The sequence below is a fragment of the Lepidochelys kempii genome, chromosome 8 (assembly GCF_965140285.1).
Source record: "Lepidochelys kempii isolate rLepKem1 chromosome 8, rLepKem1.hap1, whole genome shotgun sequence".
NCBI classification, from domain to species: domain Eukaryota; kingdom Metazoa; phylum Chordata; order Testudines; family Cheloniidae; genus Lepidochelys; species Lepidochelys kempii.
Window position 1 is genome coordinate 105,193,976 of NC_136387.1, and position 24,437 is coordinate 105,218,412.

The 24,437-nt window shown below is 62.7% G+C and overlaps 1 protein-coding gene across 3 annotated transcripts in view; it reads left to right on the plus strand.

The window, feature by feature from the left end:
- The window catches only part of PTCH2 (patched 2), a 60,055-nt gene that overhangs the window by 9,659 nt on the left and 25,959 nt on the right, over window positions 1-24,437 (plus strand). For all 3 annotated transcript variants that reach the window (XM_078854138.1, XM_078854137.1, XM_078854139.1), the window contains 4 exons: window positions 17,447-17,636; window positions 17,912-17,981; window positions 18,385-18,476; window positions 23,629-23,824. In XM_078854138.1, coding sequence (XP_078710264.1) covers window positions 17,447-17,636; window positions 17,912-17,981; window positions 18,385-18,476; window positions 23,629-23,824 — 548 coding nt within the window. The remainder of the gene's footprint in view (window positions 1-17,446; window positions 17,637-17,911; window positions 17,982-18,384; window positions 18,477-23,628; window positions 23,825-24,437) is intronic.

The window sequence follows — 24,437 nt, forward strand, 5'->3', positions numbered from 1 at the left end:
CCTGCCGTGGGCTGCCCCATGCAGAGGGGACTGGCAGGGGCGCCCACCTCTGCCTGGCATCCCAAGATCACTTTTACTCCGGACTTTTTTGTGGATGCCACTTTGCTGCTGCCCTCGGCCAGGGCATTGCCCTGGTTCCTTTGCGTCGCGGTCTCGGCCTCCTTCCCCCTGCCCTGCTCTTTTTTGGGGGGGACGGGGCGACCCATAGGCTAGCCCAGACCCTTGGGGACAGACCTCGTTCTCCGCACCAGCAAAAGAGGGAGCCGGGTTTGTATTCAGGCAGCGAGCAGAAGACCCTCGCCTCGCCCACCCCCCAGCACACCCGCAGCCTGCTCCACTCGTTGATATATCGGCTTTGTTTGCTCCCTCCGCGGTGCCGTTTGCTCCGAAGCATCTTCTCCCCGCAGCCGGGGCTGGCTGTGAAAAGCGCTTTCTTGTCTGAAGCCAGCTCAAAGTCGGAGCCCGGCTCAGTGTGCCAAAGCTGCGTTGGGGGCAGAAATCGCTTCTTTTTCTCATGGTGGGGGGAAGTATCTTCCTGGCTCTCTTCCCTGCAACCCCTCCCGAGTGACCGGTTGATCGCTTGTGATGGACGGAAAATTTGCTGATTTGTTGTTTAAAGGCCCAGCAAGAGTTTTGTGGACAGCAGCGTTTTAGTATCTGGTGTTTTCTATTGGGGGGGGGGGGCAGCAGGGAGCGGGGCCGAGAAGAGTTTTATTCTCTGCTTCCTCCTCGGGCCTGGAAAAGTGGTCTGAGTTCAAACCCTTCATTTCGTGCCTGAATGAAGGCAGCAAAGTGGAAAAATTCCCCCATTCAGCGGGGGATGAATGTATGTGTCAGCCCCGCATTAGGGGACATTCGCAAGCAGTGGAGTGCCTAATGCAGCCATTTCTCACAGCGCCCGACAGAGGAGATGATTAGCATAATTAGTCCAGGCAGCCCTATACATATGGAAATAGCCAGGGCCTAAATGCCAACACCAGTGGAAATTTATGTCAGTGCTGACAGGAGTCTTAGCAGTGAATGGTTCCCAACCGACTCTTCCCCCCCCCCCCATATTTTGGGGGGTCGTGCTGCCCCTCATCCCTGGCCGTGGCTCTGGGAGCTCCTTCAGGAGAGGCCTTTTCCCTCCCCCGCCACCACCCCCAGAAGCCAGCCCTTGGGATTTCGAGTGATAAAGATATTTGTTTGGCTCTGATCGACACACGCCGGGCCTGGGGCCCGGCTTCTCCGCTGGCTTGGGAAGCTGGTCGCCCTTTGCCTTGGCTGGTTGGAAAGGCGGCTGGAGAACCTGCTTTTGCGGGGCCGGGGTTGTTAGAGAAGGGTCTGTGGGGGGCACAAACCGCAGAATTTATCCCCCAGCCTGGGGTCTTCTCTGCCTGTCGGGGGGACCCCCAACTGCTGGCGGCGAGACTCCCTGTTGGGGCAGTCTGAGGGGAGGCACTGGAAGCCACCCACCCTCCCGTGCCCACCCGGGCACCCAACTGGCTGTATTTCCTCCCCCCCCCGGGCACGGGGGCTGTGGGGCAGAGCGGGGCCCCCGCAGCCGTGTTGTGACAGGCGAGGCTGGTGGCCACAGGCGGGCCAGGTGAAAATGGCTCTTTTAGCCTGCCCTCGGCGCGACTTCCTCCGAAGCAGCACGGCTCCTTTCACCCGCTCCCTAATCCCGCTAATCCGCCCCACAACACTTTGAAGGTGGCCCCCGGCCTGCGTGCATCGCAGCCCTCGGGGCCGTGGCTAGCGAGCTGAGTCAGAGCGTGCAGGCGCGTGTGTGTGTGTGTGAGTGCCGTGGCTGGGGGGAGGCCACGTCTCTCGTTCGCCCCCCTGCCCTTGCGTCAGCTTTCATAGCTGAGCCCCAAAGGGAACTGGGGCCTGTCCCGGGGCAAGGAAGGGCTGGGCTGCTCCATCGCTGCCGTGGGGCTGCTCCTGGCTGCAGGAGTGGGGCACGATATGCTGGGCGTTCCCTGGGGTTGGCGGTGCCATGCCAGAGGCCCTGGCAGGGGCAGGGTTGCGTGCACTCAGGAGGAGATGGTCATATTTAACTCGGCCAAGCTGTTAAACCTTGTGCATCGCACCGCATGGCCTCCTGCCCACCAACGGGCATGGGAAATACCCCAGAGACCGGTGCATGAACAGCCGAGGGCCGTTTCTCAGTGGGGGCCTTACCGGGTGTATTAGAGTAGCACCTACCGGTCCCCGCTGAGATCAGGGCCCTGTTGTGCTAGGGTCAGACAGCCCCTGCCGGCAAGGAGCTCCCAGGCTACACAGAGAAAGGGAGTATTATTAGCCCCATTGCACGGATGGGAAACTGAGGCACAGTGCGCGTGCTCCCGCATCCTGGGACTTGCCCAGAGTTGCAGAGTGGGGAATTGAACTCAGGTTGCTGGAGCCCCAGCCCAGCATGTTGCCCCCCACCCTTTCTTGGGGGTCATGATGTCACGGTGTGTCATGGTGAGGGGCTGGACATGAGCGGTGGGTATCGTAGGCGGGGGGAGGCTGTGCCGCCCCAAACAGCCAGGTGTGGCCCCACCCATGCTCTGCCCCCAGAGCCCCCTTCCTGCTTCCCGCTCTGTGGCTCCCCCTGTGTGCTGGCCCCAGCTTGGGCCGTTCCCCCGTCCTCCCGGTGCTCCGGGGCTGAGGGCACTAGCCTGGGGCAGGGACCGGCGGCCATGGTAGTGGGGCTCTGGTGGGGGGGCGGGGTGTGTGAAAGGGGCAGGGTGGGGGGCTTTACTTGCCATCCATGGTGCTGGAGGCCCAAAGGCGTGATATGTATGACACAGTGTGATGTCGCGGTTCTTATAGAATAGAAGGACGGGAGGGGATCTCGAGAGATCATCCCTTGCACTCATGGCAGGATAAGGATTATCAAGGCCAGTGGTAATCAATTATTTCTTGGCCCAGGTACAGTCAAGGTCCAGACTCCAGAGATGATAGAATCATAGAATCATAGAATCATAGAATATCAGGGTTGGAAGGGACCCCAAGAAGGTCATCTAGTCCAACCCCCTGCTCGAAGCAGGACCAATTCCCAGTTAAATCATCCCAGCCAGGGCTTTGTCAAGCCTGACCTTAAAAACCTCTAAGGAAGGAGATTCTACCACCTCCCTAGGTAACGCATTCCAGTGTTTCACCACCCTCTTAGTGAAAAAGTTTTTCCTAATATCCAATCTAAACCTCCCCCACTGCAACTTGAGACCATTACTCCTCGTTCTGTCATCTGCTACCATTGAGAACAGTCTAGAGCCATCCTCTTTGGAACCCCCTTTCAGGTAGTTGAAAGCAGCTATCAAATCCCCCCTCATTCTTCTCTTCCGCAGACTAAACAATCCCAGCTCCCTCAGCCTCTCCTCATAACTCATGTGTTCCAGACCCCTAATCATTTTTGTTGCCCTTCGCTGGACTCTCTCCAATTTATCCACATCCTTCTTGAAGTGTGGGGCCCAAAACTGGACACAGTACTCCAGATGAGGCCTCACCAATGTCGAATAGAGGGGAACGATCACGTCCCTCGATCTGCTCGCTATGCCCCTACTTATACATCCCAAAATGCCATTGGCCTTCTTGGCAACAAGGGCACACTGCTGACTCATATCCAGCTTCTCGTCCACTGTAACCCCTAGGTCCTTTTCTGCAGAACTGCTGCCTAGCCATTCGGTCCCTAGTCTGTAGCTGTGCATTGGGTTCTTCCGTCCTAAGTGCAGGACCCTGCACTTATCCTTATTGAACCTCATCAGATTCCTTTTGGCCCAATCTTCCAATTGGTCTAGGTCCTTCTGTATCCTATCCCTCCCCTCCAGCGTATCTACCACTCCTCCCAGTTTAGTATCATCCGCAAATTTGCTGAGAGTGCAATCCACACCATCCTCCAGATCATTTATGAAGATATTGAATAAAACCGGCCCCAGGACCGACCCTTGGGGCACTCCACTTGATACCGGCTGCCAACTAGACATGGAGCCATTGATCACTACCCGTTGAGCCCGACAATTTAGCCAGCTTTCTACCCACCTTATAGTGCATTCATCCAGCCCATACTTCCTTAACTTGCTGACAAGAATACTGTGGGAGACCGTGTCAAAAGCTTTGCTAAAGTCAAGAAACAATACATCCACTGCTTTCCCTTCATCCACAGAACCAGTAATCTCATCATAAAAGGCGATTAGATTAGTCAGGCATGACCTTCCCTTGGTGAATCCATGCTGGCTGTTCCTGATCACTTTCCTCTCATGCAAGTGCTTCAGGATTGATTCTTTGAGGACCTGCTCCATGATTTTTCCAGGGACTGAGGTGAGGCTGACTGGCCTGTAGTTCCCAGGATAATACAGAAATGACGACAATAATGATGACAGTAAATAAAAGATTGTGTGGTCTGTTCAAAAGCGTCTGGCAGACTGGATTTGGTCCACAATCCACCTGTTGCCTACCCCTGATCTAGACCGTCCCTGGCAGGTGTTTGTCTAATCTGCTCTTACAAATCTCACTTACAATGATGGAGATTCTACAGCCTCCCTGGGCAATTTATTTCAGTGCTTCCCCACCCTGACAGGAAGTTTTTCCTGATGTCCAACCTACACTGCCCTGGCTGCTGTTTAAGCCCATGGCTTCTTGTCCTGTCCTCAGAGGTTAAGAAGAACAATTTACCTCCCTCCTCCTTGTAACAACCTTTTATGTACTTGAAAACTGGTATCATGTCTCTTCTCTTCTCTTCTCTTCTCTTCTCTTCTCTTCTCTTCTCTTCTCTTCTCTTCTCTTCTCTACATTAAACAAACCCAGTGTTTCCAATCTTCCCTCAGAGGTCATGTTTTCTAGACCTTTAATCATTTTTGTTGCTCTTCTCTGGACTTTCTCCAATTTGTCCACATCTTTCCTGAAATGTGGCGGCCAGAACCGAACACAATACTCCAGCTGAGGCCTAATCAGCGTGGAGTAGAGCGGAAGAATTACTTACTTACAACACTCCTGCCAATGCAGCCCAGAATGATGTTTGCTTTTTTGCAACAGTGTCACACCGCTGATTCATATTTAGCTTGTGGTCCACGATGACCCACAGATCTCTTTCCACAGTACAGTCCTTCCTAGGCAGTCAGTTCCCAGTTCGTATGTGTGCAGCTGATTGTTCCTTCCCAAGTGGAGAACTTTGCATTTGTCCTTATTGAATTTCGTCCTGTTCACTTCAGACCATTTCTCCAGTTTGTCCAGATCATTTTGAATGTTAATCCTGTCCTCCAGAGCACTTGCAGCCCCCCCCAGCTTGGTATCGTCCGCAAACAGTATACGTGTACTCTCTATGCCATTGCTCAGCATGCTACATCGTTATCTGAATCGTTCAGCAGGTGAGCTGGGGAGTGAGCGGAGAAAGCCTCCGGTCCCACTTGGTGTGATGCTGTGTGACGGTGTCTGACGTCGGGGGGCCTGGCCTGTGTGTGACGCCGTCGTGTGTTACGCAGGGCGTGGGGGGAGGGGAGGGCTGTATGTGACACCATTGTGGTTACGCGGGGGGCCTGGGCTGTGTGCGACACTGTTGTGTGTTACGCGGGGGGCCCAGCCTTCGTGTGATGCTGTTGTGTGTTATGATGGGGGGAGGGTGGTCTGTGTGTGATGCCGTTGTGTGTTACGCAGGGAGAGGGGAGGGCGGGCTGTGTGTGACACTGTTGTGTGTTATGCGGGGGTCTGGGCTATGTGTGATGCTGTTGTGTGTTACCTGGGGAGCCCCGCAGCACTTTGGACCCACGCTATGCCCCCACATTGGTGCCGCTTGGCTCCCCGTGGGTACGAGAGCAGGGCAGCCCCATTGGAACAGGCCTGACCCTAATGTTTGAGGCCCCAATGGGGGGAGCCGTGAAATCAGTGGGTGCCAGTAGCTGCTACCAGAGGGCTCGTCACAGGGAGAGGAGATTCCAGGAGCCCAGATACCAGGGCGATGGGCTCAGCTTAAGATCTCCTGCGATCGTGAGGCTGAGCAGTACAGTGGGCGGGGGGCCAAGCAGGACTGATCATGCCTCCGAGCCCATGGCAGGTTGTAGGGTGGTATTAGAGAGTGTGCCCCATAGCTGGAGGCACCCAGGTGCCAGCATGGCCCCCACGCTTCATAGTGGTGTCCAGCCCAGTGGGACAGCTCCATGACCGGGGGCTGGGGAAGCCCCAGTGTCCAGAGGCCCCAGGTTGCTGTCTGTCTGTGTTCCTGGCCCTGGCTTTCTTCATCTGCCTGGCAGCCCCCTGGCTGTGTGGAGAGAGCTGGCTTCACACGGGGCCTCTCGTCTGGGTGAGCGAGCCATTTCCCCCTGTGTGTGTCTGGAACAGCCCTGGGATTTCTGCCCTTTGTCCCAGGATCTCCAAGCACTTTGCAGACAGTATGGCACACGGCCTCCCACCCCGCAGGATCCTTAGTCCCATTGCTGCCAGTGGGGAAACCGAGGCACAGGGGCTAGAACCCAGGTGTCCTGAGACTCTGTCCCGCCTGCTCCAGGTGCTCCTCCTCACTGTCTTGCCAGGCCCGGGGGTGGAATTGCAGTCGTCATTCCTGGGCAGCTCAGCCTCTAGGTTTCTAAGCAGGGTGACCAGATTTTATAGGGACAGTCTCAATGTTCTGGGCTTTTTGTGTAGGGAGCAGTTTGGGCACCCCTGCCCTGGAAGCCCCACTGGGTGCTCTGAGCCTCTGGGAGGTGAGGGGCAGCCCACTGGGAGACCGGGGTTCACAGGCCCATCAGCTCGTGATGCCCCTGGATTGGCCAGGCGGGTCAATGCTGGGGTTGGGGGCGAAGGGGGTTTGTGACGGGTAGGCGGGTTTCCTGGGAGCTCTGCTCGTGTGGCGGTCGTCAGCGCGGGAGCATCTCGGGGAGAGGGGCAGGCGCCAGGGTCCAGCCTTCGCCAGCCCTGCCTGCTGGCCAAGGCTCTTGGGTGGCTCGTGTGATGAGTTGGGGGGGCTCAGCTGGGCTCCCAATAGGCCCAGAAGCCGCCGTTGCCCGTGGTTCTTGCTGCCCCCTTGTTAGCAGCCTCAGCAGGGAGGCCCAGGGCTCGGTGGGCCCCGGGTTGAGCTCCTGGCTCTGCCCCAGAGCTGGTTCCTATGGGGCACGTGGGAGGGGGCGCTGCCTGCCCGCAGCGAGATAGGCCGCCGGCCGGGGTGTGTGTGTGTGAGAGACTTCGGGACCCGCGGGGCGGGACACTGCTGGGCTGTAGGTGTGAGTGCCGAGGAGGGGGCAGGCAGCACGAAGCGGTGGGCAAGGAGCTGAGGGGTATTAGTGGTGACAGGCCCCACTGGCGGGAGCGGCTCTCCCTGCCCGGTTAGGTTGCATCTGGCTGTGCCGTGTCCCTGATGGCGTACAGAGCGGGGCTCCTGGGCTCCGAATGCAATTCCACACTGCCCGGCTCCAGCCCCCGTCCTCCAGCCGACCACTTGCCCTCTCAGCTGGGCTGTGAACGCCCTCTCGGGCGGGCTGGCTGGCTGCTGGGTGCCCACATGGTGCGCTCTGCTCCGCAGCTTTGGGGCATGGCTCAGGGCATCCTGGGCGGCTCAGCAGCAGGTCGGGGCTGAGTCGTGGCCTGAATTCAGCTCCTGGAGGCTGAGTGTAGGGGCGCTGGCTGGTTGTGGTGACCCCCTGTTGCAGCGGCTGCAGAAACTGGGGTGGCCTCGGGTCCCCTTTCCTGTCCCATCCCGGGTGGCAGAGGCCTGGGTCTGAACCCAGACATGGCAGATGCAGACAGTGGAGCCCTGTGTAGGGCTCCGGCAGCCTTGGGGACGTGGGGGGCTGGGGAGATCTCTGAGGGCAGGTTGCAGCCCAGTCTGCTCAGGGAGAAGGGGGAGGCCCCTTGGCTCCTTGGTGCGGGGGTGGGAGGGGACTTTGGGGCAGGGGGCCTGAGGGACGGGATGTGGCCCATAGGCCTCTCCTTGGTGCCCGTACACCCGTCCGCTTAGCTTCATGCTGGTGCATCCCCTGGACCGTGGGAGCCCCAGGCTGAGAGGTGCAGGGGGAGCCTGCGGCGACACCCCAGCCCCCAGGAAATCCCCGCCCGCTGGGCCGCATTGCTGGGCTGCGTGCCAAGGGAGGGCGACGCCTCAGCCAGCAGGGCGCCAAGGAAGCGACGGGGCCCTGCTGTTTCAGAGACGGGCAGCGCCCACGGCAGGGCCTGCTGCAGGGGGCCTGGTCCATCCTCTGCGCAAGGCGGGGCAGGAGCTGTCCCTTTGGGCGTCAGACAGGCCCCGTGGGGGACGCTGCTGGGGGCAGCGCTGTGCACCCCAGCTCCGAGCAGGCCTGGATGACGGCCGGTGGGCGCCATGCTGTTGCTGTAGCAACCAAAAGGAGCGCGACCCTCAAGAGTCTCTCGTGGGCCAGGCTGGCGCAGCATCAGCCCCGCCTCTCTGCCCATCGGTGGGCACCTGGCTCAGAGCCCCAGCGCTGTCGGAGTGGCCCTACCTCCGGCAGCTGGCCTGGGCCCTCTGTTGCCGTCTGTCCCGCTCCCTGCAGGGGGAAGCTGGGGGGGCAGCGTGGTCCAGTGGGTACAGCATGGCACTGGATGCCTGGGTTCCCTGGCTCTGCCTGCTGGAGGAGCTCGGCCCAGCACCTTCCCCATCCACCCTGGGCCTGGCATTGAGGCTGTGGTGGGGCAGGGCCTGTCTCTCGGGGGGGTGCAGCCTCTGGCACGACGGGCCCCCGAGCTCGGCTGGACCCTCCAGCCCCTGCTGGCGTGTGAGTTGTAATGAGAATCCCATTGGTTTTGCGGCAGAGAAAATGCCCTGAAGAGATTTTGCTCGGGGGGAGGGTCGCGGGGCGGGTAGTGCCAGGCCGAGCCATGGGCAGAGGGGCAATAACTCCCCAGGCCTGGCATGCTCAGTGGGGCTCCCTGGGCAGCCTCCCAGCCGGGGGTGGCCTGGCTTGGTGGGAGGAGATGCCTGGCGCTGTCGTTGAGCTGAGGACTCTGTAATTACGAGGATCGTTCGGCTGCATGGGTGGCTACTGGGGAGATGCTGCCCTGCTCCTTCTGGGGCCTGGCCAGGAGCGGGCAGCGGTGCTGTCCCAGGTGGTGCTGCTGGGAACCAGGGGAAGAGCCGCCCGGGGAGCAGGGCACCCTTAGCTTGAATGTCTCTGAAAGCACCCACTCCTGGCTGCTTTCCCCGGTGCATGTGGCTCCGTGGTGGGCACCAGAGCAGGGTGCAGCCTGTCTGCTCCTGCCCCCGTGCTGGGGATGCTCCGCCCTCGCCTGGCAGCTGCCCATGGAGTGTGCGGCCACGAGGGCTCCCGGGTCTCTTCCCGCCGCTCTGGGTGCGGCTGCCCCGGCCCAGGAAGGATGGCCGTACTGCCCAGAGCAGCCCGGGAGCGTGAGCTGCACCTGGGCTGGGCTGGCCCGGCTCTGAACTCGCCCCGACTGGCATTGCCCCTGCTGGCAGGCCCAGATGCCAGCTCCCACCGAGCTGCCCTGAGAGGGAATAGGGCCCCCCCCCGCGCTGTGTTTGGAGGCCGATTGGCACCAGAACTGGCACGGCCCTGTTGGTCCTGGGGGGTCCGTCCCCTGCTGGCAGGGCCAGGCCAGGCGGTGCTCTGCCAGTGACATGAGGGGTCTCTGGTTTTAACCCAGCCCCGGGCCTGGTGCATGGTGAGGCCCAGCTTAGAGTGCAGGGCTGTGGGGAGCCGGGCTTGTTCGGGGGCATGCCGGGGGGCTCAGGCACTGCCCGAGGCTCCCCAGCCCAGGGGCCCTGGCACTCTGTGTGCAGATCCCCTCAGTGCCTGGATGCTGAAGCACAAGAGGGAGAGGGAGGGTCCGGCACCCCAAGCCCTCAGGGCTCAGGAGAGATTGGGACCCGGCTGCTCCCCCTGCAGAGCTGTGGGGGGGCTCCAAAGCCCCACTCAGAGGTAAAGGCATTAATAAGCCCAAGGGGGGCCGGGGGGCTGGAACCAGAGGGGCCCTGTGCATGAGAAAGTCAAGTGCTCCATTTGTTAATTGGAGGAAAGGAAAATTTTCATAGTGCTCCTCATTAACATGCTCGTTGTTGCTATCTTGCTGGTTGGCAGAGCCCCCTCCCCCCTACGCAGCCCCCTTGCCCCTGGGACGACAGCGGCCAGCCACGGCTGACACGGTGGCACTCCCTCAGCTCAGATCTGGGGGGCCGGGGTGGGCGCGTGCCCCCCTGTGCCAGCACTGGGGCCTGGCCCGGCCAGCCAGCGACCCTCCCGTTGGAAGTGCGCTTGGCAGGCCTGGGCTTCGGCCTTGCCTTTTCATCTCGCTCCCTGGTTAATTAGGGGGTTGGAATTTGAGGCTTCCTCAGTCGCCTTTGAAGCTCTCCCGTGGCTCGGAGCGCCCTGTTCCAAATTAACACTAATTACTAGGGACGCCCTCCCCCCAGCACTTGCAGATGTGCAGTTATTCCTGCAGTGGCAATTGTCGGTAACGACATACACACCATGGAAATCCCCAGCAGCTGGATGGCCGGGACCTTGCGGGGCAGGCTCGCTGTGGGGTCCGTGGGGCATGCACGGCAGGAGGGGCTAGACAATAGGCCTGCGAGCTTGCTAGCTTATGCCATCTATCCTCCTAAACCCCCCGCTCGCTAGCTTATGCTGTCCATCCTCCTAACCCCCCCCCCAAGCATCCTATCTCTCTCTCCATGCTGGGTTTCTCCTGGGTGGCTCAGCTGAGGCCAGAGCAGCTCAGTGCACCTCCCGCCTGATCTCCCAAACAGCTGGCAATGGTTTGGATGCCTCCTCCGACACCCACGCAGCACCCCCTGCATCTCACTGTCCCATTTCACAGGCACAATGGCTCTCCCCCGCCCCAGGCCACCTTCCCTGGCAAGGCATCCTTCACAACTGGCATCCAACTGTCCCCAGCTGTTCCCCCAGCCCTTCAGGGAGGGTGGGATGGAAAATAAAAGCATGAAAGAAATAATAAGTCATTAAAGGCAAAGATTCTGTTGCTTATTTGTGGTCTCGCTCTCGCTGCGCCTGGCCTCCCATGCGCTGGCCGGCAGCCAGAGCTGGCAGCGTGCCGCAGTGAGCCGGCAGCGGGAGGGACGGAGAGTGGTCCCAATCCTGCTCCCTTGGCCGGGCGCTGGGGCCCACGGAGTTCCTTCCCTCCCAGCCCCATGGCCGCTGTAACCCAGGCTGCTCCCTGCTGGGATCTGTGCTTTAGGACTGGTACATCCAGCGTCTCCAGGCGCTGAGCGGCTGCAGCCTGAAGAAAGACTGACTGTAAACGGGGGTCCAGCAGCCAGCCATGTGGGGGTCTGGTGCCAGCTGGGTCACTGCCTGGCTGAGCAACAGTGGCAAGTCACCCCCTCCCTGGCGCTGCTTCCCCTCAGTGTGTCCTGTCGGGTTAGATTGTGAGCTCTTCTGGGCAGGGGCATGGGCAGCACCTGGCACAGCGGGGCACCAGGCTGCAGAGGGGCTGTAGGTGCCACTGTAATAAACAGAATGAGAGAAGGAAACCTGAGCAGGCCCAGCCCTCCGTGTGGTGCCCTGTCCTGGGCCGTTCCGTGGGGTGTCCAGGGCCTGTTCCCTGCTGGGCCTTTTCCACGGGGTGCCCCGTGCTGCACGGCGTCCCGTCCCCGGCCCGTTCCACGGGGTGCCCCGTGCTGCACGGCGTCCCGTCCCCGGCCCGTTCCACGGGGTGCCCCGTGCTGCACGGCGTCCCGTCCCCGGCCCGTTCCACGGGGTGCCCCGTGCGGCACGGCGTCCCGTCCCCGGCCCGTTCCACGGGGTGCCCCGTGCGGCACGGCGTCCCGTCCCCGGCCCGTTCCACGGGGTGCCCCGTGCGGCACGGCGTCCCGTCCCCGGCCCGTTCCACGGGGTGCCCCGTGCGGCACGGCGTCCCGTCCCCGGCCCGTTCCACGGGGTGCCCCTTGCGGCACGGCGTCCCGTCCCCGGCCCGTTCCACGGGGTGCCCCGTGCGGCACGGCGTCCCGTCCCCGGCCCGTTCCACGGGGTGCCCCTTGCGGCACGGCGTCCCGTCCCCGGCCCGTTCCACGGGGTGCCCCGTGCGGCACGGCGTCCCGTCCCCGGCCCGTTCCACGGGGTGCCCCGTGCTGCACGGCGTCCCGTCCCCGGCCCGTTCCACGGGGTGCCCCGTGCGGCACGGCGTCCCGTCCCCGGCCCGTTCCACGGGGTGCCCCGTGCGGCACGGCGTCCCGTCCCCGGCCCGTTCCACGGGGTGCCCCGTGCTGCACGGCGTCCCGTCCCCGGCCCGTTCCACGGGGTGCCCCGTGCTGCACGGCGTCCCGTCCCCGGCCCGTTCCACGGGGTGCCCCGTGCTGCACGGCGTCCCGTCCCCGGCCTGTTCCACGGGGTGCCCCGTGCTGCACGGTGTTCTGTCCCAGTCCTGTTCCATGGGGTGCCCTGGGCCTGTTCTGTGGGGTGCCCCATCCCATCTTGGCCCTGTTCCATGGGGTGTCCTTGTGACAAAGTGGGACTGTTCTTAATGTTTCCTCTGAATAGTGTGGGGGTGCCTCAGTTTTCCCTATGCAGTTCTTAAGTGTCTAGGTGGTGGGGTAAGGGTCTATGACCGTTCCAGAGTCCTAGAGGGCAGATGTGTGCAGGGATCTGGACACAGAGAATGGCCGACACCCTGTTTCCTGGCCACTGATGGCCTGGGCCCTTCCCCCCTGCAAGGTGAGAGCTAAAGGGTTGGAGAACAAAGGAATCCGGTGACCTCCTGGCCCGGGAAAGGGACAAAGCCCAGAGGAGGAGGGGCTGGAGGGAGTTTCAGTTTGGGGCTGGCTGGGACATGGAGTGAAGTGCAGACGTGGTTGTCTGGCTCACTGCCCCCCAAAATGGACCCAGCTGAGGGGTCCCGTTCTCTGCACCTACAAGCTCTGTTTTAGACCATGTTCCTGTCGTTTAATAAACCTCTGTTTTACTGGCTGGCTGAGAGTCCCATCTGACTGCGGAGTTGTGGGGCAGGACCCTCTGGCTTCCCCAGGACCCCACCTGGGCGGACTCGCTGTGGGAAGTGCACGGAGGGGCAGAGGATGCTGAATGCTCCGGGGTCAGACCCAGGAAGGTGGAAGCCGGGGGAGCCGTGTGTCCTGCAGACAGGCTGCTCCCAGAGAGGAGACTTCCCCAGAGTCCTGCCTGGCTTCATAGGGAGCAGTTCCAGAGCATCGCCCAGGGACTCCATGACAGTCCTGTTCTGCAGGGTGTCCCGTCCCCTCCCAGGCCCATTCTGAGGGGCGTCTCCTCCCGTCCCAGTCCTGTTCCATGGGGTGTCCCGTTCTGCATGGCGTCCCCTCTCGTCCTGTGCCCTGAGGCGTCTTGGGCCTGTTCCATGGGGTGCCCTGCTCTTCAGGGTCTCCTGTCCCATCCCAGGCCCGTTCTGAGGGGCGTCCCCTCCCGTCCTGGGCCTGCCCTTGCTATGGTCCGTCCCAGGTGGACGGGAATGTGAGGGCCCATGGCTGATTGGGGGGAAGAGCGATAGCACCCGCTTCTTTCTCCGTTCCTCACAGCACCCTCACAACCTGCCGCCACCCCGGGGAGGGGGAGAGTTGGTGCTGGACAGAGCGGGAGCCCTGCCCAAGGTCCCGTGGCAGAGCTGGGAATGCAGCCTAGGGCTCCTGTCACCTTGTGCTCCTGCCTTGGGGAAGGGCTGCAGGATCGGGTGCTTCGGTCCTGCAGAGTCACACCCGGACGGCACCCCTAACGCCACGTTGACACGCACCTGCAGCATCATCCTCCCCCCCACTCCCCCAGGTGCCCCGTTCTGCATGGTGTCCCATCCTGGGCCTGTTCTGTGGGGTGCCCCATCCCATCCTGGGCCTGTTCCATGGGGTGTCCTGCCCCCGCCTGGTGCTGGTGCAGCTGCTTTAGAGGAAGGGGCAAGTGTCAGGTTTGCCAACCCTGCATTTTATTTCCAGAAAACAACCCCCTGCCCCCGCCGTTGCCCTTTCTCTGGAAATGGTTGGCCTGGCCCTGGCTGAGACGGGAAAGGCAGCTAGAGCCTGGAGACGTCGAGCTGCGGGGCCAGCCGGGGAACGGAAATCTCAGGGCTTCTCAAGTGAAAACGGAGGCACCAGACCCCCCCAGGCTATGGGGAGGCCTGTCAGGAAAGACCTGGGATGGTCTAGAAGCGCAGCCGGGTGGAGAAACGGGTCCGGTCACTGGCAGCTGGCGAGACGGGGGTGCTTAGCAGGAGCGATCGGCCACCTTTGGGTGGTGACGGGCGGGGGGCCGAGGGGCTGGGGCTGCCTGAATGTAGGAGCCGCTGGACAGTGGGCCCAGCCGGCACCTGCTGAGGTACTGCTGGACACATCTGCTTTCCCGCTTTCCGCTGTGTTGAATTCACAGGGTTGTTCTCAGGGCGGGGCTGGTCAGGACGGCAGACGGGCGAGTGAGGAGCCTGCCACACGGCGGGGTGCCCGGCGTGCCAGGGGCTGCAGGGCGTCAAGTCCCCTGGAGAAAGGCTCTCGGCCCCGCTGCTGGGTGGGGCGGGAGCAGAGGCAAACCGAAAGGAAGGACCAAAACCTCGCCAGTGTCTGTCAGACAGGGGCCACGCGAGGAGCGCTCTGGGATGGCTACAGGGGTGCAGGCAGGAGCGCTTGGGGGAGCCTGCGTCTGGGGAGGAACCAGCGCAGGCTGTGTGGGAGGGGCTGAAGACGTGTCCGTCCCCGGCTGCGGCCGCAGGGCTGATGTTGACGTGGGCCCGGACCAGTGTTTCCTCTAACTTTTTACGTCCATGTGCCGAATGAATTTTGTTCTGTGCCCCAATCTGGAGGTGATGTGTGACACGACCCTGTGACACATCACGTTCATACTGGTGCACGTAACAAAATTCATGGGGTGGGGCAGAGGGGTTCGGAGTGCGGGAGGGGGCTCATTTCTGGGGCAGAGGGTTGGGGTGCAGGGGTGGTGAGGGCTCTGGCTGGGGGTGCAGACTCTGGGGTGGGGCCAGGGATGCAGGGCTCGGGGAGCTGGAGGGGGCTCAGGGCTGGGCCAGAGGGTTGAGGTGCAGGGGGATGCAGGCTCCGGAGTGGGGCCAGGGATGAGGGGTTTGGGGTGCAGACTGCCCTGGGGCTGCGGTGGGGAGAGAGGACTCCCCTCAGCCCTGTCTCACCGCAGCAGCTCTGGGACGGAGGAGAGGTCTGGCGCGGCTGAGCCAGGGGGAGGGACTCCTCTCCCTCAGCCACCGCCAGTCCGGGGCAGGTCCGCGCTGGGGCCGGCGGGGAGGGGCGGCTCTCCCCGCTGGGGCAGGTCCGTGCTGCGGGAGGGGCGGCTCTCCCCGCTGGGGCAGGTCCGTGCTGCGGGAGGGGCGGCTCTCCCCGCTGGGGCAGGTCCGTGCTGCGGGAGGGGCGGCTCTCCCCGCTGGGGCAGGTCCGTGCTGCGGGAGGGGCGGCTCTCCCCGCTGGGGCAGGTCCGTGCTGCGGGAGGGGCATCTCTCCCCGCCACAGCCCTGAGCCCCTGCGCGGGGCTGAGTCGGCAGCTGGGCGGCCGCGCAGCTGAGAGGGAACTTAGGGGACAGCGAATGGGAAATGAAGGCAAGGCCTGAGCAGTCCTGGGCTGCCACCCAAGCCTCTGTCTGCCTCGCTGCGGAGCAAGGGCTGCCTGATGCCATCCTGAAACACAGGCTGGAAGCTCAGAAACTCTTCCCCAGGTGCCCCGAGGCTCAGAGCTGGCAAAGGAGGTGAGGGTGCCAGGGTCCCAGCCACCCACTGGGGTGGGCTGCGTTGCTCTGTTTTGCATCCAGCTGCCGACAATGGATTGAAATTTGTAACGAGCCGAGGGAGATTCAGGACAAACCCACGGCGTGCCCTTTCCCCGCACCAAGGGACTGGCCCAGCCGAGGCAGATTCCTGACGTCGTGATCTCCGGGCCAGTCTGATTTATCTAATGAGCAGCAAAGCACAAGGAATTGTTGTTTGTTTCAGTGTGCAGAGGCCAGCCAGGTCCAGGCCTCACCCTAGAGAGGACAATTCCCTGCCCCAGAGAGCGTGCAGTGCGTTTTACGGACCCCACACCTGGTCCCAACGGGGCAGGAAGACGAGCCAGATGGGATGGCCCATCGCTCTGATCCTGTCCCTCTCATTTCGCTTTGAATGGCGGGTCCGACGGCTCCCCCACATCCGTGTTAGTGAAGGAAGGGTGGGTGGGGCTCGGCTTGGGGCATCCGATGAGCGGGAGGAGCGGGACGGCACAGCTGAATTGAGAATCGACTCAGTTCCCAGACGTCCTGCCCAGCCAGGGTAGTATCTGTCAAGGGGGTTTTTCAGGTGTCGGGTGGGTTTGGCCAAACTGCTGGCATGCGCTAGGTGCTGAGAAAGCAAACGAGAGTGTCCGTATTTACAGGCAGGGGCGCCTTGCTCGCAGAGCCGCAAGGGTGCGGGCAGCAAAACCGTGCTTACGAGGCAGCTCGGGCTGGACAGGCTGCGGGGGGGGGGGGGGGGTTGCTTCCTCTTCTGTTTCTCTTCTGGTGTATCCGGGCGGTACCCCATAACGTAATGCAGTCATTGTCCAGAGTTAAACAAACCCCGGGGCTTGGTGGACAGAGACTCAGCCCACTTCCTGCCCCGGCAAATGCACCCTTAAAACCCTTCTAACCTTTCATTAAAGATACAGAAAAGAAGGGAAAACGGCTAAAGCCTTTGAAACGTCAAAGATAAACTATGGCTTTTATTGTAACCCAGGCCCCATTCCCGCTCCCGTCAGCTGGAGCCCGTCCTTAGAAGGAAAGGCCCCCTTGTCTGATCGCTTTAAATGGTATCAAAGATGGTCAGAATGGTCCACCCAGCCGGCGTTTGGGATGCGGCTGGAGCCGATGGGGTGGCGACGTCGGCTGGGTCCGTCTCTCTCTGTTCTGATCAGGAAAGGTCTCCGGATCAGCGTGACGAAGGCCCAGGGCCCCCGGAGGCAGTGCGGGTGGCAGCTAGGGTGGGGGGCCTCACTGCAATAGCCTCTGTCTGGTCTTTATGTCTTTCCCCACAAAACCTCTTTCTTTCATGATTTTGTCCACCAGTGAGGCCTAATATCAGACATATCAACTTTGCACATTAACTTCCGGCTGCACCTCACCTGCTAATTTCAGCACAGTCCTTGAGTGATGTCAGCTTGGATTACGTCAGTTTTTCTGTCGCCCTTTTGGACCTTTGCTCACCAGTGTTGGTTATTGTAACATCTGATGAACTTTTTACAACTGAGCTCACAACTGGGGTAAATTTGTAGGCCCAGCCTGTCTCAAGATCCATAGAAACGTCTGATCCCCTGCTGAGCTCTGTGATATCCTGTGGCAAGGAGTTCCACGGGTTAATTTTGCATTGCGTAAAAACATGTTCTCTAATTTCTTGCCTCCTTGTTTCGTTAGGTGTCCCCTTGTTCTAGTGCTCTGGGCAGAGCCGAGCTCCAGCCAGTCTCATGTACAGGTGGTGTCCGCCTTCTCCAGCGCTCTCAGCACAGTGCAGGAGGGAGCTGGCTCCAGGAGGGTCCCCAGCCACCTCGCGGGCAGTGCGTTTAGTGGAGTTCTCTCATTCTCTCCCCAGCTGGCAGCCGCGTCAGCCAGGAGCTCAGATACACGAAAGAGAAGCTGGGGGAAGAATCCATCTACACGTCCCAAATGCTGATCCAGACCCCAAAACGGGAAGGGGAGAACGTCCTCACCCAGGAGGCTCTGGAGCTGCACCTCGAGGCGGCGCTGGCAGCCAGCAAGGTGCAAGTCTCGCTGTATGGAAAGTGAGTGTGACGCAAAAGGGCCATGGATCATGGGGGTCCCAGGTCTGGATTCCACCCTGCCCGCCCCTCCTAATGCCCCTGCCCCCCCCGCCCCGCCTGACGCCCCAAGGCCCTGCCCCTCCTAAGTCTTCCTAATGACCCTGTCTCTCTTGATGCCCTGCCCCCTCCTGATGCCCCACACCCCATGTCCTTGCCCCGCCCCGCCCAACGCCCAGCACCATACAGCTACCTCCGCCGGTCTCACCTTCCTTTAATTTCTCTGCTTATTTCCCCAGATCCTGGGATTTGAACAAAATCTGCTATAAGTCCGGTGTCCCCATCATTGAGAATGGCATGATCGAGCGAGTGAGGCCCTGGGACCAGACCGGGAAATCCCCGACGTCCTGCTGCCTGGGCCCCATGCTGGCGTCGCCGGCAGAGGCAGAGAGCATGGGGCACGAGGGGCTCTCGCTCTGCATGGCCCCTTGGCTGCCAGGGCCGGTGGCGATGACAAAAGACTGGGTTGGATCCAGAGCTTGTCTGGCCCCAGCGCAGAGAGGCGGGGGGGGTGTCTGGCGCCGCATAGCGGGGAGTCCTGCCACTTGGGGTCGGTCTCAGGGAGGCTGCTGGAGTTGCAGAGGAGAAGCCAGGGGTGGGGGCCGTGGCCGGCAGGGGAAGTAGCAAATGGAGGGTGGGATAGTGCCCCGGGGGATCCAGCGTCTCTGCCATGGTTCTGATCCCTCCCCTTGTGTCGCCCCCGCCCCCCCAGATGATCGAGAAGCTTTTCCCCTGCGTGATCCTGACCCCGCTGGACTGCTTCTGGGACGGTGCCAAGCTGCAAGGAGGCTCCGCCTACCTCCCGTGAGTGCCCTCCCCCTATCGCCCTGCGGGAGGAGCTGGGTCCCCCTTTCCCAGTGGGGTCTCCTCCGGGGTTTCGGTGGGGCGGCGCACGCAGCCAGCTCTGCCCAGTTGCCTCTTGCCAATTAGCTGCTGCGCCAGTCCCCAGCGCCCCTGGCGTGCGCGGTACCCCACTTCCGCCACCCTGCAGGAGCTAGCAATGGAAACAGCCAGGGATTCCCAGGCTGGTCAGTGCAGGACTCGTCTCTCTGCCCACGTGGCCCTGACCGCTGCTCAGCCAAGGACCCTGCAGGCTGACCTTCTCCGGCCCCCCGACTGTTTTCATGGCTCTCCTCTTGTGATGAGGCTCCTGGGCACTGGCCATGAAGTCCAGGGGGCTCACGTCCTAGCCAGCTGGCCTCTCCCATCTTGGGGGCTCCCCAGATCCAGGCTGTGGGAAGCCGTAGTGCTTGCCAGTAGCTGGGCACCCCCTGGCGATAGTCCCTCGGCGACCCCACGGGGCAGGGTTGCTGCCCACCGGGCTGTGCGGAGTCTCCATCTGCTCCTGGACTGGACTGTGGCTCATCAGAGGGCAGCAGGCACAGCGGGGGGTCGCAGCCTGTGGGGCCAGAGCTCAGGCCTGCGACCTCACCCCAGGGCGGGGCACGGTAGTGACCCTGTGCGCGTGTCGGGCTGGCGGGTGGCGCGGGGCCAAATGCCTCCTGCTTGCAGGGCAGGCTGCAGCCCTGGGCCAGGGGCACCGCGCTGTGGAGCTGAGTTGATGCTCCTCTGTGCCCAGCCCATGTGTCAGCCTGTTGGCGCTGCCCCTGGAGGGATGGGAGGAGCAGAGGGTGTGAGACCCTCGAGTGTTTTGCTGGCACTATTCGCAAATTTGAATTAAGTCTCCCGGTGAGTGAGCAGCAGAATGCAGGACTCCTGGGTTCGTCGCTCCACAACTGACTCCCTGCATGACCCTGGGCAAGTTGCAGTGCTGCCCTGTGCCTCAGTTTCCCCACCTGTATATGGGGGCACCGATACCCACCCACCTCGGAGAGGGGGCAGAATGTCAGCCGTCCGTGTCACTGTCCCTGTTATACAGACACGGAAACTGCAGTGGGGAGAGTTGGCCAAGGTCGCCTGGCGGCTCAGTACCAGAGCCAGCAGGAGAACCCAGCTTTCCCAGCTCCAAGCTGGGTGCGTTAGCGGCAGGCCCTGACGCCTCTCTCCTGGCTGGTCCTCCGGTTTCTCTGAGGGTGGGTGGGTGGGTCTGGAGGGGGAACCCTGGGCGCGGCGCGGGGAGGAGGGGGTGGGGAACAATCCATAGCGTTCTTTCTGTTTACACGGCTGTTTGTCTGCGAGGCCCTTTGTCAGCAAACGGCAGTGCCTGCATTCTCATGCTAATGCTGCCCTGAAAGCCCAAGTTGCCCAACAAATGAAAGAGTGGCGTTATTCAGCCTGCTGCCCCACGAGAGCGGGAGGGAGAGAGGGGGGTTTTCAAACCCCAGCAGATAAAGGGAGGGAAGGCTTGTAAAACACCCCCCCCCACAAAATCCTGGACGACTCCCCCCACCCCCTTGACTTTGGGATGGGTGGCAAAAGGAGGGGGTGCTGGAGGCAGGGGAAAACGTGGCCAGGGGGCTGTGATCTGCCATGCCGGGGGTCAGAGTCAGCCGGGAGGCTGCAGCACCCCGGCTGGTAAAAGGGGATCTTGTGGCCGCACGCCGAAGCGGTGTCAGCAGAGCGGGGAGCAGACACAGCCGGGGCGGGATGACCCCCCTTCCAGGCCCGGCTCCTCACTTCTTCCTTCCTCTCTGCCCCTGCGCCCAGCCCCTGGGCCGGAGGGAAAGGGGCTCTCTCTCTGTTTCCCAATTCTGAATGTGAACCGGTCTCAGTGCGGAGGGGCTGAAATCTCCGGCTCTTTTCCCCCCGGCCCCGGCTTCCACTTCACTCCAGCGGAGGGGTTCTCCGCGAGGGGGAGGGGGTCAAAGCGCAGCGATGGCTGGAAAAACAAAAGGGGCTGACTTGGCTCAGTGAAGCACGAAGCCGCAGATAAAGGAGCCCTCTCTGGCAGCGGCCGTTCGGTATGTGGGAATCTCAACGCGCTCGCCCAGTTCCGAGCCAGCCGCCGTGAATTATTGGAGTGAGTTTCTGCCTCATGCCCAGCTCCTCTCCGCCTCGTCTCGCTCCCTCTCTCGCTCTTCCTTTCTCCTCCTGGAGCTCGTTATTCTCTCCTTCGTTTCTTTATGAGAAAGGAGGAGAAGTCGCCCGCCGGCCCGGACCCTGCCATCCCTGCTCCCTGCTCTTGTGTGGGATCCAGAAGGCAGTACAGCGGAGGGCTGCGGCACCGGCTCAGCAGAGGGGCTGGAGCTCACGGCACCGGCTCAGCAGAGCTCATGGAGTGGGAGGCGGGGCCAGGGCTGCCGACAGCATCCGAAGAGGGAGCTCTGCTTTGCTGTGCCCGGCTGGTCCCATGGGCACTGGGAAGGGGCGTTGGTGTGTCCAAGGAAAGGCCGGCTCCAGATCCTCCCTGAGGCACTGGAATCCCTTGGGCCCTGGAAGCTGGAGCAAGCAGATGCTGAGGCTGGGACCCATGGCGTGCTCCTCCTGCCAGCTGGCGTGGCTGGACCGAGCCGCGTGACCAAAGCAGCAGGAGAGTCCTTGGCCCAGGAGACTCTAGCTTCTGCCAGCCTCCGAGATCAGGGCCACATGGGGCCCGCTGGTCCATACGGTGGCTGGTGCCCATTGGCCAGGGCTAGTCCCTATCTCCAGTGCTCGCTGCGATCGGCCAGTGGCTGAGCCCACCTCTAGCCACAGGGCTGTAGAAGAGGAAGCTGGTCTGGCCCCACCACGCCCATCCCCGGCTGCCAGTGCAGGGTTGTTCCCTACGGGCCGATCTCTGGGGTTGGGCCAGCGTCTCTGGTGACGGGGCTCCCGCCCTGCCCTCGGAAGCCGGCCCCGCAGTCGGAGTCGCCCCCGGCTAGATCCTTCTGGGGCTCAGCTGACGCGTTCGTTGGCTCGCTCCTCCCCAAGCTTGTAGAGACGCCCGTTGGAGTCGCCCAGGTCGCCCTTCCCTGCACCCCTGCAGGTTCCGCACCCATCAAACTCTCCGAGACGTTTCCCGCCTAGCCCCCCATGGGCGTGTTGCTTAGCCAAGCTAGCCAGAGATCTCGCTTGCCATCTGCCCTGTGCCTCAGCCCCATGGCCACTGAAGGCTGGCCAAGTCTGTCGGGCGCTGACGTGTGGCTGGCACCCCCTCTGCGGAGTGCCCCTGGCCTCCTGGGCCGTGCCCTTAGCCTGGCCCGTCTCTCTCGGGGCCTGCGGGTCAAAGCTTCGGTTCGCAGCCCCCCGTGCGGTGCTGGAGGAGGCGGCAGAAGGTGGCTGTGCTCGGGGGGGGGGGCGTTGGGCCGGGCTCCCTCATGCCCATCCCGTGGGACCCACGTGAGCGGCAGATCCCGGGGCTGGCATGGTGTTAGTGTACGGCATGGATGGCAGCTGGCCCAGGCCTGATCCAGGGCAGAGGATGGGGTAAGCGGCCAGGCTGACAGGAGAGGGAGGGGACGGCTGTTACTCCCACCCTGGGCATTGCTCCCCCTCCTCCACTCAGACGTGCCCCACTTCCTGCCTGGACACCAGGGGGCGCAGGATTCCTGGGGTATGACCCCCTGTGGGTCTGCCTGCCTACAGCCCCTGCGCCAGCGGGTCCCCGCTGGTCCCTCTCCACCCCAGGCCCAGTCCAGAAGGACGGGGCTCTCACCCGGTCTGTGGGGGCTGCAGGGAGCAGGTTGGGACCATGCCCGGCTGCTGCCCCCCTTGTTTACGTGGTGTGCACTAGGGGTCCGGGCAGCTTCAGTGAATGGAGATTTGCTGGATCCCTGCATCTGGGGACAGTGAGGAGATGGCTCAGGAGCCAGGCTGTCCCAGCACCCACCCCCTACTCTCAGGGTGTGGCCAGCTGGGCCCCCCCCCAAGGGGGCAGGGTGGGAGGCAGGGCAGTGCTGCCATGCATTACAAGCCTGGCTGGATTGTAAAGCCTTCCCCCCCTTTGTGATTTCCCAGGGGTCTCTGGGGTCTGGCTGTGCAGCAGCCCTCGTGCCCATGGGTCGGAGCCCTGGCGTGCTGTGTGCGGGTGGTGGGGGGTTGGCATGCACTCTGGGCTGCCCTTGGCAGGGCGGGGCTGGGGGGAGATCACACACGTGGCAGCAAGCAGCCCCTGCCTCAAGCAGCCTACGTGCTGCGTAGAAGAGGCTGGTGCAGGGTGGAAGGGGGAGCTGAGGCCCGGTGGCGGGACTCGCCCAGGGTTGCCCAGCTGGTCAGCAGCAGAGCCAAGAAGCCCCTTCCCCACTGGACCCGCTGCCCCGCTTGTGAAGCAAATGCCAGCAGCAGGTGCTTGTGCCGGCTGCATCCTGCTCTGCACCATCCACAGCTGCGGGGCGAAGCACGGGCCGGGGGAGGGGAGCTCCGTACTGCGGGGGGAGCAAGCTGTGGGGAGGAGAGGGGAAGAGATGGAGGGGGGAATGGAAGGGGGCTAGAGGGGACTGGGGGCAGTTTGCTGTCCGTTCTTGCTTTCCCCCGCCTGCCCCGGGGTGCTGCCCCGTCCCCTGCTGCCTGGCCCTGTCCCGGCCGCCTGCTCCCCTCTATCAAGACGTCAGGGCGCGGGCGCTAATTGCCCTGACTGGCGGCACAAAGGAGGGGCCGGGAGCCACGCTGGGCCGGGGGCGTGTAACAGGATCAGCCATGCTATTTGACTTGGCATCTGGCGCCGGCTCTGGGGGCAGCCGCCTTGCAAAGGGGGGGGGGCATGAAGCCTGTCACAGCCCCACGGCGGGGAGGGGGTTGGCAAATCCTCGCAGCCCCATTGCTACAGCTCCCATCCCACCCTTGCCCTAGTCCCTCCTGCATTGGGTAGGGGTGGTGTCTGGCCGGTCCCGCGGGGGAGTCCTGGGCGCAGGGAGAGGGGCGTTTGCCAGGGACCCAGGGGCTTGGGACAGAGGTGGCTGGGGGAGTGGGAGGGCACCCTCCTGCTTTACTAGCCTGGGCGTGGCCAGAGGGCAGGTGCCACTGGGAAGGGGGCCCCGATCCTGCCGGGCCACATCACCACACATCAGTCCAGGGGCAGGTGTCCGGAGGGGAGTGGCCGGGTCCCTGATTCTCTGGGCGCTTGCTCCCGTTTTGGCAGGGGGCGGCCGGACATCCAGTGGACGAACCTGGACCCCGTGCAGCTGCTGGAGGAGCTGGGCCAGTTCACCTCGCTGGACGGCTTCCGGGAGCTGCTGGACAAGGCGCAGGTGGGGCAGGCCTACGTGGAGCGGCCCTGCCTCAACCCCCGCGAGCCCGCGTGCCCCGCCAGCGCCCCCAACAGGCTGAGCCAGCAGGTGGGTGCCACCGGACGCAGGGGCGGAGGGGTCCCTGCCTGTGTGTGTCCCTGCTGTGTGTTTCCCTCCCTGTCTCGCTCAGTTCAGCTTGCAGGCTCTGGGAGCGGGACGCCGCATGGGGACGCTGTCTGGGTGGACATGCGGGGCAGCCGCTCCCTGGTGTCCTCCATGGCCAGCCGTGGAGGAGCTGTCCGTGTATTTTAGACAGGCCATCCCTGTGGCCCCGGCCCCGGCTCCGACCCTGCCAGGGAATTGGGGACGTCTCAAAGCTGCTCCCCGCTCCGTCTCCATCCCTGTCTCGGCACCGTGTCCACCAGCCCTGTCAGGGGCTGCCGGGGCTGCGTTGACCCCTTTGCAATGGGCCCAGTGACCCCTGAGACTGCCAGGACACAGGAACCGGAGAGCAAAGGGAACCACCCCCCCCCCACACACACACACTGCAGCGGGGCCCCTCTGCTGACAGCTAGTGCTTTGGCAGGGTTTGGTTCTCTGCCGCCCGCCCGGCAGACAGCGCTGGGCCCCTCCATCCCCGGATCCAGAACCGATCCAGAACCAGCGGCTTTGCTCCCCCGGCAGAGTAAAGTGCAGAATCTGCAAGGTTGGTTCCTCATTT